General features: G+C 40.3%; 1 protein-coding gene across 2 annotated transcripts in view; it reads right to left on the bottom strand.

Annotated features, from left to right (window-relative positions):
- The window catches only part of l3mbtl3 (L3MBTL histone methyl-lysine binding protein 3), a 33977-nt gene extending 20319 nt beyond the window's left edge, over positions 1 to 13658 (bottom strand). Inside the window, exons 1-12 of one of the 2 annotated variants that reach the window (XM_036975734.2) lie at positions 13563 to 13658; positions 11797 to 11960; positions 8650 to 8761; positions 7734 to 7896; positions 6466 to 6595; positions 4601 to 4685; positions 4222 to 4316; positions 3410 to 3514; positions 2919 to 3054; positions 2458 to 2549; positions 1743 to 1894; positions 196 to 272 (exon numbers count right to left, since the gene is read on the bottom strand). In XM_036975734.2, coding sequence (XP_036831629.1) covers positions 196 to 272; positions 1743 to 1894; positions 2458 to 2549; positions 2919 to 3054; positions 3410 to 3514; positions 4222 to 4316; positions 4601 to 4685; positions 6466 to 6595; positions 7734 to 7896; positions 8650 to 8761; positions 11797 to 11943 — 1294 coding nt within the window. In that variant the 5' untranslated portion in view covers positions 11944 to 11960; positions 13563 to 13658. The remainder of the gene's footprint in view (positions 1 to 195; positions 273 to 1742; positions 1895 to 2457; positions 2550 to 2918; positions 3055 to 3409; positions 3515 to 4221; positions 4317 to 4600; positions 4686 to 6465; positions 6596 to 7733; positions 7897 to 8649; positions 8762 to 11796; positions 11961 to 13562) is intronic. The other variant, XM_090232626.1, reaches the window with a different exon arrangement.
- Positions 13659 to 15140: the final 1482 nt, after the last annotated feature.

The following is a 15140-nucleotide window of genomic DNA, read 5'->3' as shown; positions in this document are numbered from 1 at the left end:
TCCCCCATGGGAATTGAACCCACATCCCTGGCGTTGCAAGTGCCACGCCCTACCAACTGAGCTACATGGGCGGTGATCTGCTTGGAAACGTTCCATGTGTTGATCTTTACTATCAGAACTGTATGCTCAGTCATCATTACACATGTGTGGTATCCTGGCAGGATCTGCAGGATACATAGTGAGTTAGTAGCTCACCTGGAGGCTTGGTGAGAATCCTGTCGTTGTCTTGACACCAGCCCACTGGGTGGATGTATGGACTGGTTGCATCACACCTACGGAGGAGGAGCAGGAGAAGGACAGTGGTAACAAAATGCCATCTGCTCAGCAGATTTCTTTTGTATATATACACATGTATATTCCTCCTCTTCCCTATAAACGGTTATGACATGAACTTCCCCATAAACTGTTACGGGGGGATTGAATAGGGATAATGTTTAGGAGTAAGCACAAGGATAGGAGAATAGGTCAGCTGACATTGTGACAGACTCTGAGCCACTGTGGCTTCAGCCACCTTATGACTGAGTGATTAACCCATTCAGGTAACCGTGATGGCATGTTATGCAACAATCACTTTGACGTATCGGGAAGTGTCAGGGCGAGAAAGGATACTTCCCTCACAGCTTCCCACTGCTCCCTCTCTCCACGTCAACCATCGGTAGGACAACATATATCTATCACCGAATGATGGACGGCACACCACTGACGAGTAGATTGTAGGCAGTAATACTCCTATGATGCTGTCATTGCATCAGCAGTGCAGGATAAATTGCAAGGGGCTTGCATAACTGCATAACGGTTTACTATTTCACCATGGGACTCAACATACTGTATCGAAACCGATCCCTTTTTGTGTTGTGCCAGTGTGACACAACTGTGTCGTAATCTACATTTGAGGATTGCCATTGTTTCTACCTCAGTGGTCAGTGTTGTTACAGCAAGCTTGTCTGAGGGACAACATAGACTCCCAGTGTCCTACTCTCTGGCCAGGCCAGGGTGAAGCAGAGCCCAGTGGAGTGGTTAACCTGCTCTTTGGCCCAGAGGTGTGATGCTGCAGGGCCTGTGACTGGCTGACGTGAGCTGTAGCGACAACACATGAGAGAGAGAGCGTCATCTCCCTGGGTGAATCTGCTCGTCCCCCTTAACCGCTCCAGGCTCTACTCTCTCTCTCTCTCTAACTCCTCTCCTCCTTGACATTTATTTGACGATCGTCCATAATTCAGCCAATACAAGCTCTTGTATCGTGCAGACTGGGACTTCCTCCTGGCAGTCCAAATCCCAAGCTGGGAGGGCTTAGAGCAGGCACGAAACGACAGTAACGACACGCGCAATTCTCAGTCGGAAAAAGACAAACAAAGGCGAAAATCAACAAGGGTTGGAGGGATGGCAATTGAGGGGGGAAAAGAAGACTAGAGAATTGTGAGGGAAGTGATGTGCGTGCTAGTGTCAAAAGAATAATTCATGTGACAGCCGATTCATACTGTACTTAAAATGTATTACACAAGTAATGTAGCTTGTTTGCTTGTGTAAAATATTAATAACAAACACTCTGGTAAGAGGCAATGCTTTTCTCCTCCCAGACACAAACATTCTGTTGTAATAAATCTAGCACCATCTAGTGCCCAATTCTGCAACAAGAAAACAAAAAAATCTACGTGACTTAGATATGACATCGGTAAACACAAATCACCGCTTTGATTTTGAAGTCTGAAATATCGTAAGGAAATCACAAAGTTAGACATTACCAGAAGTCGTAGCTCTCGTCCCAGTCATCAAAGTGCACCAGGAATCGACTGTCCACCATGTCTGTTACTGTGGCAACACAGATGAAGGAGGGGTTCTTCTTGTCAATGGCCTCCAGCTTCATCCCAATTCTGAATCCTAAAGGAGTGACAGTCTGAAAAATAAACACAGGACAGTTACTCAGAGACAAAAAGCTCACATTTGGCTCAGCCATGAATCTTGTTATATTATAGCCTTTCGACTGCTCATGAAACTACTCAATATCTATGTTGAACGGGTTGATGTCAAGTATTGTACTTCAATGAAGGAGGTGTAAAACTGGGTGTGAAGTCTAACTAAACTAAACAGTTTCACCTAGCGGTAAAACAGTAGTATCAAAGCAATATGAAAGCGATCCAATGAATGAAAGCGATCCATAAGGCCTTGGACACACTCGGATTTTGTGTCAGAGAATTGCGGATGGAGCCAATGGAAGTCAACAGTTGCTGATAGAATGACAACGCCAACGGAGATGATTGTCCGGGGGGGGGGGGGGGGGGGGAGAACGGTCTGTCTTTTGATGGATGCAACTTGTCCAAACTCGTCCGAGAATAGTTGAATTGAGTTGAACTTTTGACGGACAAAAACTGACAATGATATATGTCATATACAATTTCATCCGTGTTCATGCATTGGAGTGTGTCCCCAACCTAAATTAGATCTGTAGGCTGCTCTTACCGTGTTCTGATTCTCAAACAGGGCCTTGGGAGCTGCCTGGGCTTTGCTCAGCTTGATATACGACAACCAGCTGAACTCCTCATCCTTTAAACCTGTCCATCCATAGAGGGAGGGAGGGGGGGGGGGGTTATTTTACTCTTTATCAAATATCCCTGGATCAATTTCAGGTATGCTAGTAATCATGCAGAAAATAGCTACTAAAAATGCATGAGTATTGTTTTCCTGTTGCCATAGGTAACCTGCTTGCACGAAGCAAAACAAATGAATTATAACCATCCCTATATGACCAGTCTCACATAGGAAAGAAAACTGTCCAGCAATACAGTGGTAAGGAAATACTAATGAGAAGATGAGGGAGTGCTACAGTAACAGTTTGAAAATGTCCCATCCAAAATGACCAATACTGTATGCGTTATTAGCTTTTCCAGGTGGATATCTGTCAAAGGTAGCATGTCTCTTACCTTTGGGGGGGTGAAGCGTGTGTCCTGTTTTCTCGCACCATCCCACAGGGTGAATGTCTGCAGAGTTGGAATTCACCCAGAAGTCATAGTAGTCGGAGTACTTGTCAAAGTGAAGCCGTATTCTGTGTCCTGAAACCTAAACATGGAAGAAGCATTAAGCATCTTCACACATTACACGGTTATCCTGTGTTTGCTACTCAAACAAAATTAATTAAGTAATAACCTACTGACTAGACGCGCACATGATGCCAACATAGAGAAGTGGACATAATTCAAAGTACAAAAACGCATTTATGGTCTTATAAATACTGTATTTTGCTAATGCCATTGCATAGCAACCCATAACATCACAACTATCACAGCTATTCACTGGAACAAGAACAACAACAATGCAGACTTTGCTTCAGATCTTCCCAAAGCTGAAGATTTCCATGACATGAGTTTCGACTCCCCTGAGAGGGCAGCGATGATGAGTCGAGGTGAGAGGTTACCTCAGCTACAGTGAGCACACAGTACATGGAGGGGTGCTCTGGATCCACTCCCTCTAGCTTCATTCCCACCCGGAATCCATTCTTACTCTGGGGGAAGGCCTGGTGCTGAAAGGAAAATGGGACATCATTAGTTTAAAATACATATTTCCGGGCGTTTGAAAAATAATGAACTTAAAGCAGCAATATGAGACTTTTTGGGCGACCCGGCCAAATTCTCATAGAAATGGGAGTTATAGATTCTCATTGAAAGCAAGTGTAAGAAGCGGTAGATATGTTCTATGTGCGCAATTTCTATGCTTCACGTTCTAAGGTTTCGTTTCTGCATCTTTTACTTTTGCGTTTGGAAAACCAGCTTCAAACCGAGGAAAGTACAATATTTATGCTTATGGAAAATATATTGCACAGCAGTTTAGATGGTAAAAGGATTCTCTACACTATACTTGCTCGTTTTGTCACAAACTGAAATTATGCAAACTATTAGAATATTAGCAACCAGGAAATGGTGGAGCGATTTCTGCATAGTGCACCTTTAACACTGTTTTTGTAGGCAAAGACTAATGCATGTGATTAATGAGTTGAAATGAATTTATTCTCAACATGTAGGAAAAAATGTAGGACTTGATGTGACATATCATCTTAACCCTGAATGACAAGCTGTAAAGGAGGACTAGACGAAATAATAGATTGACTAGAAGGAAACGGAGAAGGATAAGGGTTTAGGATAAGGGTTTAGGATAAGGGTTTAGATTTAAGTATTTAAGATTCAATAACCCAGTCTATACAGGCCTGAGGGGTATGGTATGACAGCTCACCTCTTTGAACAGTTTAGTGGGGGCAGCAATGGCTTTGTCCTGCTCCAGATATGAGGCCCAACACCAAGACTTCTTTTTCCCTCCATATGGAACAGCTTCCATAGTGAGACAATGATTCATTAGATTGTGTAAAAAGCAATACACAACATTACATTGAAACACATACAGTTAGTGTGTGTGTGTGTGTGTGTGTGTGTGTGTGTGTGTGTGTGTGTGTGTGTGTGTGTGTGTGTGTGTGTGTGTGTGTGTGTGTGTGTGTGTGTGTGTGTGCGTGTGTGCAAATGGCAGTGATTATATCAATATGGTGATTGTGAAAATGAGTATCCGGGCCCGGAGTGGCCCCTCACAAGTGTCCCTCCGACTGCATGTTTCTACTCACTGTGTCTCAGTAGGCCTGCGTCCCCCCTCCGTTTCCTCCTGCCTCGCGGCGCGCCACGGGTCGTCTTCCTGCTGTCTTTCTCCTCCTGTTTGATGCACACAGGAGGCTTTACACACTAGAACACTAGAATATGCAGTAACATTTTAAGACTAAGAATTCTAAGAACAGTACCAGTCAAAAGTTTGGACACACCTACTCATTCCAGGGTTATTCTTTATTTTTTTAGTATTTTCTACATTGTAGAATAATAGTGAAGACATCAAAACTAGGAAATAACACATATGGAATCAACCATCAAGCGCTATGATGAAACTGGCTCTCATGAGGACCGCCACAGGAAAGGAAGACCCAGAGTTACCTCTGCTGCAGAGGATAAGTTCATTAGAGTTACCAGACTCAGAAATTGAAGCCCAAATAAATGCTTCACAAAGTTCAAGTAACAGACACATCTCAACATCAACTGTTCAGAGGAGACTGCGTGAATTATGCCTTCATGGTCGAATTGCTGCAAAGAAACCACTATTAAAGGACACCAATAAGAAGACACTTGCTTGGGCCAAGAAACATCCTTTGGTCTGATGAGTCCAAACTGCTGTGTCTTTGTGAGACGCAGAGTAGGTGAACAGATGATCTCTGTATGTGTAGTTCCCACCGTGAAGCATGGAGGAGGAGGTGTGATGGTGTGTGGGTGCTTTGCTGAGAACACTGTCTGTGATTTATTTAGAATTCAAGGCACACGTAACCAGCATGGCTACCACAGCATTCTGCAGCGATACGCCATACAACCTGGTTTGCGCTTAGTGGGACTATCATTTGTTTTTCAACAGGACAATGACCCAACACACCTTCAGGCTGTGTAAGGGCTATTTGACCAAGAAGGAGAATGATGTAGTGCTGCATCAGATGACCTGGCCTCTACAATCACCCGACCTCAACCCAATTGAGATGGTTTGGGATAGGTTGGACTGCAGAGTGAAGGAAAACCAGCCAACAAGTTCTCAGCATATATGGGAACTCCTTCAAGACCTTTGGAAAAGCATTCCAGGTGAAGCTGGTTGAGAGAATGCCAAGAGTGTGCAAAGCTATCATAAAGGCAAAGGGTGGCTACTTTGAAGAATCTAACATATAACATATATTTTGATTTGTTTAACACTTTTTGGTCACTACATCATTTGACTGGTACTGTATGTAAATGTGATATTTCAGTTTTATAATTTTTATACACTTGCAAACATTTCTCTAAACCTGTTTTTGCTTTGTCATTCTGGGATATTGTGTGTAGACTGATGAGGGAAATAAACTATTTTATCAATTTTAGAATAAGGCTGTAACCTAACAAAATGTGGAAAAAGTCAAGGGGTCTGAATATTTTCCAAACGCACTGTACTCACACATACAGTATAGACTAGAGCAATGTGATATTTTGGCACAGGCAATGAGGACAGTGTTTACGAGGTAGTATTGAAATCATTCTGAATTTGTGTTTACTGTACATTGAAATGTTTCCATTTTGAAACAATAATGATAAATCAGAGATTAGCCAAGAGTTATCTACACCAGTCGGGTCGCAGCACGTTCTGTGAAGCATTCATTTAGTACGAGTTATGACACCTCAGCAGGAAAGGCATGCAAGGCTAACACGTCATCCCTCAAAATCCTGTGCAATTTGGAGTGATGCCAAAAGATTTACAGACTTGAGGTTCTATACCATATAAATCAAATAAGCATATATCTACAAAATGTGATGAAATATCAGTAAGATGTCAACAGTTAGGTATAATTCAGTAGGTACACAATTCAGGATAACATTTGTAAAAAAACAAAAAAAATGTTTTAAATCCTTGGCGTAATAAAGTAATACTGACATAGACTTCATCATCGTCCTCAGGCGGGACCTCTGGGGTGTCCATCTTGTACTGCTGCAAAGACCTCTTACGGCTGACCCCCACCACCTCCCCATTACTCTTCGAAACCTCCTTCTTTAGCTTCAGCTCACTGCAGTGGAAAGAAAATATAGAGTAAAGGTTTGTGCAAGAAAGGATCACCCTTCTAATAAACTATAGTTTCAGTAATATCTGAACTGCAAAATAGCTAAAGCTTGGCCAGCATGAAACATTAATGCCAAAATAGTCTTCCTTCATGGCAATTTCTGAAATCTATGACTAAAAGAATAAACAAAGAAATGCACTGTGGTGCTGGGCAGAAAACCAAACTGATTGTGTTACTAGGATATTATTAGATTGTAGAACTAAATTGATTTTAAGGGGGACCACACCTTGTATTTCATATACATAACGCATTACTCCTACATTGACTTACTCAAGGGCTGCCTATGAAGAATCCTATCATCATCAGCAGCTAGAAATATGGTCAAAATCTAACAAAAATTACAATCCAACTCCAATTTTTCCAAATGAAATGTGATTAACTGTTCATTACAGTATGTATAGTCTGTCTTTCTCTTCTCTGTTGCCATGGCAGTAGTAAATCCACAGAAGGAATACCACTTTAAGGTGCAACGTTCTGTTCGCAGTTTCTCCCATTTAAAACAATGGATATTGGGGCCCACGGCAACTCTCTCTCTCTCTCTCTCTCTCTCTCTCTCTCTCTCTCTCTCTCTCTCTCAGCATGCATTAGCATCACCACTAGTCTTTACATTAACTAACTGATCAATTATTTCTGGCTTCCACCTTGCATAGGAGGGCTTGCCAAAGAAATGTTTAGGAGGTAGACTTATCGATTTTCTTAAGCATATGAAATATGTTTATAGTTGTTGTGGTTATGAATGTAGGAAACTAAATATATACGGTTGCTTATATCAGCACATCGAGACATGAATAATCAAATAAAAATTTACATTAAACATTTACTTAACCATGATAATTTGGCATAATATCACAATGTTTGTCTCTCATTGACTGGGTGAAAGACTGTACTGGCCATTATGTCAGTGTACTGTACATAAGCGGAGGTTATTACAAACAGAACTTCATAAGCACAATAAACACCAGCTCAACTACCGGAAAATAGCATATGCAGAAACTGCAGTTAAGACCAGACCAGACTAGATGCCCTGGATACTAATGAAACCCTAGTCCTCCCCACTCCCCAGGCCGCTCCCCAGCCCACTCACTCCTGCTGGTCCTGCTGCAGACAGCGCTCACTGCAGTGGAGGCCATCAGACATGAAGTCCACGGGGGAGCCCTTCCTTTGGCAGCGCACGCACACCAGGCCTCTCTGGGCCCACTGCCCCTCCTGCATCTCCTCTATCTCTTTCACGGCTACCGCAGCACTGTCTGAGAGGGTTGTGGAAGGAGGGAGAGAGGGCGAAGAAAAGAGAGTCACAAAGTCATCCTCACCCATATCCTGTGTGGCTAATGAATCATTTCTAAGTTCAGGGTCAATAACAACAGAGCAATAAGATAACATAAAAGGTTCCCGTGCATTCCCTGTTTCATTAATAAACAACAGCAACATAGCCACCAGCTAGACTGAGACTCAAATTGAAGGCCTTATTTGGAGATAATCAGAAATGCTCAAATAGATAGCTGATAGCTGACTGCTTATAATGATCACGATTCACTTCGACTGACTCTCGTGCCTAGGGTTAGACACAATAAGGACAATTATTGAAAATGCACACGTCTTGTATATCAAAAGGTATGAACATGAAATACTATTTCAGACAGCAAAGTTACAGGATGGATAATTATCTAGTTTTGTAAATAGCCGTTATAGACAATATAATGATTTGCCGTGAAATGTAAAAACAAAGCCAACTCTACAGCAGCTTCTTAAAGACTGTATGCATGGTATGTGATAAGCTGGTGAAAATCTTCCGTTAAACATGCCCATTTGAAAGACGAAAGAGAAGATATATGCACATCCCACCCGATCAGGTGCATCTCAGACCCCAATGGGGATACAAACATTGTGTATTGTGTAACACATGTGTAACATTGTGTAACACATGTGTATGCTACCGTCTCACAAATATATCCCTTCCGGGAGCATCTAAAAGTTGTGGACATTGAACCATGCCATCTTACCCTCCTGAGCAGTGGGCACTGCCCATGTAATGGTGGCATGAGCTTTCTTCACACTCTCATCTTCTCCCTCCTCTGTTAGGACCTCCAAGACTCCAAACTCATTCACCTTAAACTAATAAACATAGCACAAACTTTCAAAATGGATGAAATCAATGTTTTTCTCTCACCCATCTACACACAATAGCCCAGAATGACAAAGTGAAAATGTGTTTTTAGAAATGTTAGCAAATGTATTGAAAATTAAATACAGAAATATCTCATTTACATAGGTACTCACACCCCTGAGTCAATACATGTTAGAATCACCTTTGGCAGTGATTACAGCTGTGAGTCTTTCTGGATAAGTCTCGAAGAGCTTTGCACACCTGGATTGTACAATATTTGTACATTTTTTCTTCTTTAAATTCTTCAAGCTCGGTCAAGTTGGTTGTTGATCATTGCTAGAAGGCCATTTTCAAGTCTTGCCACAGATTTTTAAGCCGATTTAAGTAAAAACTTTAACTAGGCCACTTAGGAACATTCAATGTCGTCTGGTAAGCAACTCTAGAGTATATTTGGCCTTGTGTTTTAGGTTGCAGTCCTGCTGAAATGTGAATTTGTCTCCCAATGTCTGTTGGAAGCAGACTGAACCAGGTTTTCCTCTAGGATTGCGCTTGTGCTTAGCTCTATTCAGTTTATTTTTTATCTTAAAAACTCCCTAATCCTTGCCTATGGCAAGCATACCCATAACACGATGCAGCCACCACCATGCTTGAACATGTGAAGAGTGGTACACAGTGATGTGTTGTGTTGGATTTGCCCCAAACATAACGCTTTGTATTCAGGACATAAAGTTAATTTCTTTCCACATTTCATACAGTTTTACTTCAGTGCCTTACTGCAAACAGGAAGTATGTTTTGGAATATTTGTATTTTGTTCCTGAGTTAGGAAGGACACCTGTATCTTTGTAGTGACTGGGTGTATTGATACACCACCCAAAGTGTAATTAATAACTGAAATGCTGAAAGGGATATTCAATGTATGTTTAAAATATACAGTGCCTTGCGAAAGTATTCGGCCCCCTTGAACTTTGCGACCTTTTGCCACATTTCAGGCTTCAAACATAAAGATATAACACAATCATGAAGTGGAACGACATTTATTGGATATTTCAAACTTTTTTAACAAATCAAAAACTGAAAAATTGGGCGTGCAAAATTATTCAACCCCCTTAAGTTAATACTTTGTAGCGCCACCTTTTGCTGTGATTACAGCTGTAAGTTGCTTGGGGTATGTCTCTATCAGTTTTGCACATCGAGAGACTGAAATTTTTTCCCATTCCTCCTTGCAAAACAGCTCGAGCTCAGTAAGGTTGGATGGAAAGCATTTGTGAACAGCAGTTTTCAGTTCTTTCCACAGATTCTCGATTGGATTCAGGTCTGGACTTTGACTTGGCCATTCCAACACCTGGATATGTTTATTTTTGAACCATTCCATTGTAGATTTTGCTTTATGTTTTGGATCATTGTCTTGTTGGAAGACAAATCTCCGTCCCAGTCTCAGGTCTTTTGCAGACTCCATCAGGTTTTCTTCCAGAATGGTCCTGTATTTGGCTCCATCCATCTTCCCATCAATTTTAACCATCTTCCCTGTCCCTGCTGAAGAAAAGCAGGCCCAAACCATGATGCTGCCACCACCATGTTTGACAGTGGGGATGGTGTGTTCAGCTGTGTTGCTTTTACGCCAAACATAACGTTTTGCATTGTTGGCAAAAAGTTACATTTTGGTTTCATCTGACCAGAGCACCTTCTTCCACATGTTTGGTGTGTCTCCCAGGTGGCTTGTGGCAAACTTTAAACAACACTTTTTATGGATATCTTTAAGAAATGGCTTTCTTCTTGCCACTCTTCCATAAAGGCCAGATTTGTGCAATATACGACTGATTGTTGTCCTATGGACAGAGTCTCCCACCTCAGCTGTAGAGCTCTGCAGTTCATCCAGAGTGATCATGGGCCTCTTGGCTGCATCTCTGATCAGTCTTCTCCTTGTATGAGCTGAAAGTTTAGAGGGACGGCCAGGTCTTGGTAGATTTGCAGTGGTCTGATACTCCTTCCATTTCAATATTATCGCTTGCACAGTGCTCCTTGGGATGTTTAAAGCTTGGGAAATCTTTTTGTATCCAAATCCGGCTTTAAACTTCTTCACAACAGTATCTCGGACCTGCCTGGTGTGTTCCTTGTTCTTCATGATGCTCTCTGCGCTTTTAACGGACCTCTGAGACTATCACAGTGCAGGTGCATTTATACGGAGACTTGATTACACACAGGTGGATTGTATTTATCATCATTAGTCATTTAGGTCAACATTGGATCATTCAGAGATCCTCACTGAACTTCTGGAGAGAGTTTGCTGCACTGAAAGTAAAGGGGCTGAATAATTTTGCACGCCCAATTTTTCAGTTTTTGATTTGTTAAAAAAATTTGAAATATCCAATAAATGTCGTTCCACTTCATGATTGTGTCCCACTTGTTCTTGATTCTTCACAAAAAAATACAGTTTTATATCTTTATGTTTGAAGCCTGAAATGTGGCAAAAGGTCGCAAAGTTCAAGGGGGCCGAATACTTTCGCAAGGCACTGTATATATATTTACTCATCTACCAATAGGTGCCCTTCTTTGCAAGGCATTGGAAACCCTCTCTTGAATACTTATTGATTCAAGACATTTCAGCTTTTAATTTTTAATAAATGTATAAACTTTTCTAAAAAAATTATTCCACTTTGACATTATGGGGTATTGTGTGTAGGCCAGTGACACAAAATCTCAATTTAATCCCATTTTAAATTCAGGCTGTAACACAACAAAATGTGGAAAAAGTCAAGGGGTGTGAATTCTTTCTGAAAACACTCTATATGTGAGGAGTGAGGACATACTGTATATTCAGATGAATACTGTGATTAGCGCCATGTGACCTAGTCAGGAAAAAAGTCCTTGGTCCTAATTATACAATTTATGATTTATACAATTATATATATATCATTGATTTTCTCATTACACAAATAGATCATTCTACTTCATTATAATGTGTCCTTATTATGATAGGTATAACACAAGTAAAAAAAAATAATAATACAAAAAAAAATATATATATATATGGCAACATTGAACCTTTTCAGCTGTTGTGGTGATGTGTACCTTCAGCTCACTCCCAGTTAGGGTTCCAACACCATCTTTCCAGTCCATGGCACCATACACATCAAAATCAGGGGTTGCTGCATTTGTAGCTGCATTTGTAGCATTTTTAGACTCATCCATGTTAAAAATGGGGATATCTGAAAAAGACAAGATGAAGCCACACCAGACAATAAATAACACTGTGCAGAATGAATATGGCACAGGCCTACTGAATCTACATAAACTGACTTTTAAAAAATCAGCTTAGTGAAGTTATTGCAACCGTAGTCCTGCGCAAAGTGCAAGTCAAATGAAAAGATGAGAAACAACTGAACGTTTCACACAGAGCGGCTTTGCAACAGTGTCTCAATAATGTTTCACAAAGCCGCTACAATGTTTCAATTATTGTTGAAATGTAACAGCGGAAGGCCTGCAAAATTGTAACTCGGTGACATACATCAACCACTAGAGGTCAGTGCTGACTAGGTTTAGACGACTGCGTTTGAAACTTTCAGACCCTATCAAACAATGAAATCACTGAACAAAAAATGTAGATGATGATTTATTGATGAATTATTGATAGTTCATGCAATTAGGCCTATGATCTATCAATATTGCTGTCTTTCAAATATAATTCCTGACGTTTCGGTAGGGTATATCATTTGTGTGTTATGTATGCGCCTAAAATAATAAGTATAGGCATTAAGACAGTAGCCTACATTAACAGCAAATCGTTGCCAGGCGTTTACGAAATTGCAATATGAAAGTAACTTACATTTTATGCATGCAAAATGCATTTACATCCCAAACTATTTGAAAGATCGATCCTCTCTCTGCTAAGCGTCAAAATTGCATCATATGCAGAGAACACTTTTGAATTATCAACACATATTATTACAAAGGAAAATTCCGCGTGTTTACTGTGCACATGTTATTCAACCTGTGTGTTAGATTTTATCATCAGATGTCCATTGTCGGTTATGAGCGTTATTAATATTTATTTCGAGCTTTCTGAGTCAAATAGTTTTAATTACGAGTGGGATTAAATGATTCGGTTGGGCGCAACCAGTTCGCATTTCCTTTGTATTCCAACTAGGTGTGTTACAGATATTTTGTGATGTCCCTTAGCAAGACGCTAATCATGCATTGTATCATATATTAACACTTTTCTTTGCTCTGATACTATTTAATGTGTTTTAAAGCCAGTTTCCCAAAATGGCGGAGCTGGAATATAGTCCTATATAATTCTCACCGGCAGGCCTGCAGACTCGTTGCTCTACAACAAAAATATTATTTTAACTGCCTTGAAAGCTTTTTGGAAGGAAATTATGGTATAAATATTTTAGTCCAGTTCGCTTGTCAAGCGCAATGTCTTCCTCTCCCCAGCCATAACAGGGAATTACACTGAAGCAAACATTATTCTTGAAAGAGTACAATATACCATTATTATATACGTCTCTGGGAGACAAGAAATCTAGCACAACATATTTTCTATCATTGCAGTAATTTTCGACGCAACTTTTGTTACAATTTTAGAACGCAATATATTCACGCTCTACGCATTGAACCTCTTCCTGGCTGATATTATTGATGACACGTCCAGTCGTTTTGTACTTATTGCTAAGTTTTGGTCAAATTCCGTCGCAATGAACCTCTAGCGAAAGTATTATATAACAGATCACTCATTACTATAATACATAATTTCCTCCGTCAATTGTTTTATGCTAAAGTACATTTGTTTTAATTTGTCTGTTTCTTACCCAAATTCTCCCACGAGTACTGACAAATTGCCCAGGCAGCCGTCAATGCGCATGAGCATGGCTCTGAGCGAGTGCTTGCGGTGGGTGCCTCAGCTAGACTGTAAAACACATCATGCCAATATCGAAAGTTTGAGCTGGTTGAATAACAACATATGTAATAGAGTAAGCCATTATTTGTCGCATAACCTTGTCATCGACATAAAACCATCAGCAAATTATTATGGATGCGCTGTGGATGTTTGGAGACTGAGATAGGCGATGATTAGAATAAAATAACACGAATACCACGTTACTAAAAATAAAACCCAGTTTGCTTGTCGACAGTGAAATGGGGTGACTTGCGAAATAGCACAAAGAACGTCCAGAAACGTTTTAATACCGATCCTTTAACCTAAGTTGCGCCATCAACCTATTTTTCAATTTTGTGTTTAGGTTGACGCATCAACGTCGTTATCGTTACAGTTCAAAATAAAAAATAATCTGTGCTCGTGAGTCCTGGGCAAGAAACCATGCAAATTAAAGCAGATTATTGATGTACAAAGTTTCTTTATGCCATGTTGTAGTCCGTTATTACTACGAACAAATTGGCTCAACTTGATTGAATGACATCTAAATGAAAAACAGTAATGGGCTGTAGCCATGGCCTACAGTTTAATTCCATAACTCAGACATCCAAGCTACCTTTATTGGACTTCTAGTTTAGCTTCTCTAGAGTTGATCAAGGGAACTCTAGAACACAATAGAATAGAATGGAGAACAGATATAACAGAATAGAATATGGTATAATAGAATAGAATACAGTTAGAATAGAATACACTAAGTTTGACTTTCACCAGTGAAGGCTTTCTAGACTGAAACAAATGTTGTACAGTAACGTTTTGTGTAGATGATGTAGTCAACCAAGTTTATCATTCATTACCATTACCATTGCCTGAAGTTATACAGTTGTCAATCAGTGTTGCTTCCTAAGTGGACAGTTTGATTTCACAGAAGTGTGATTGACTTGGAGTTACATTGTGTTGTTTAAGTGTTCCCTTTATTTTTTTGAGCAGTGTATATTGTGCCTTCAGAAAGTATTCATACCCCTTGACTTTTTCCACGTGTATTTTTTTTACAGGCTGAATTTAAAATTGAGATTTTGTCACTGGCCTACACACAATACCCCATAATGTCAAAGTGGAATTCTGTTTTTAAAAATGTTAACAAATACATAAAAAATGAAAAGCTGAAATGTCTTGAGTCAATAAGTATTTAACCCCTTTGTTATGGCAAGCCTAAATAAGATATCCCCTATGGTCTTATAGATATGATCATGAGCATGACTCCTTTTTCTGTAAAATCTTTCATACTTATGGGCTGCTCTGTAAGAGCATGTATGGCAAATGCGTACTGCATGGGGTACTACTGCTGTTGCAGATCACCATACTAGTTGTACCTTATGGAGCCCAATTCCAAGTTATGGAATGTCCATAGCCATAGTGGCATGGCATAAGGGAAAATACTTTATTGGGAGCCCTTTCCTGCATATGATTGAGCAATTAACTGAAGAAATGCTTTGTGTTGGTGATCTCTCCTCTA

Source organism: Oncorhynchus mykiss, chromosome 4 (assembly GCF_057628025.1).
Source record: "Oncorhynchus mykiss isolate SJ-2025 chromosome 4, ASM5762802v1, whole genome shotgun sequence".
Lineage (NCBI taxonomy): Eukaryota > Metazoa > Chordata > Actinopteri > Salmoniformes > Salmonidae > Oncorhynchus > Oncorhynchus mykiss.
The sequence above is the reverse complement of the archived record's forward strand: the minus strand, read 5'-3'. Positions and strand labels throughout refer to the sequence as shown.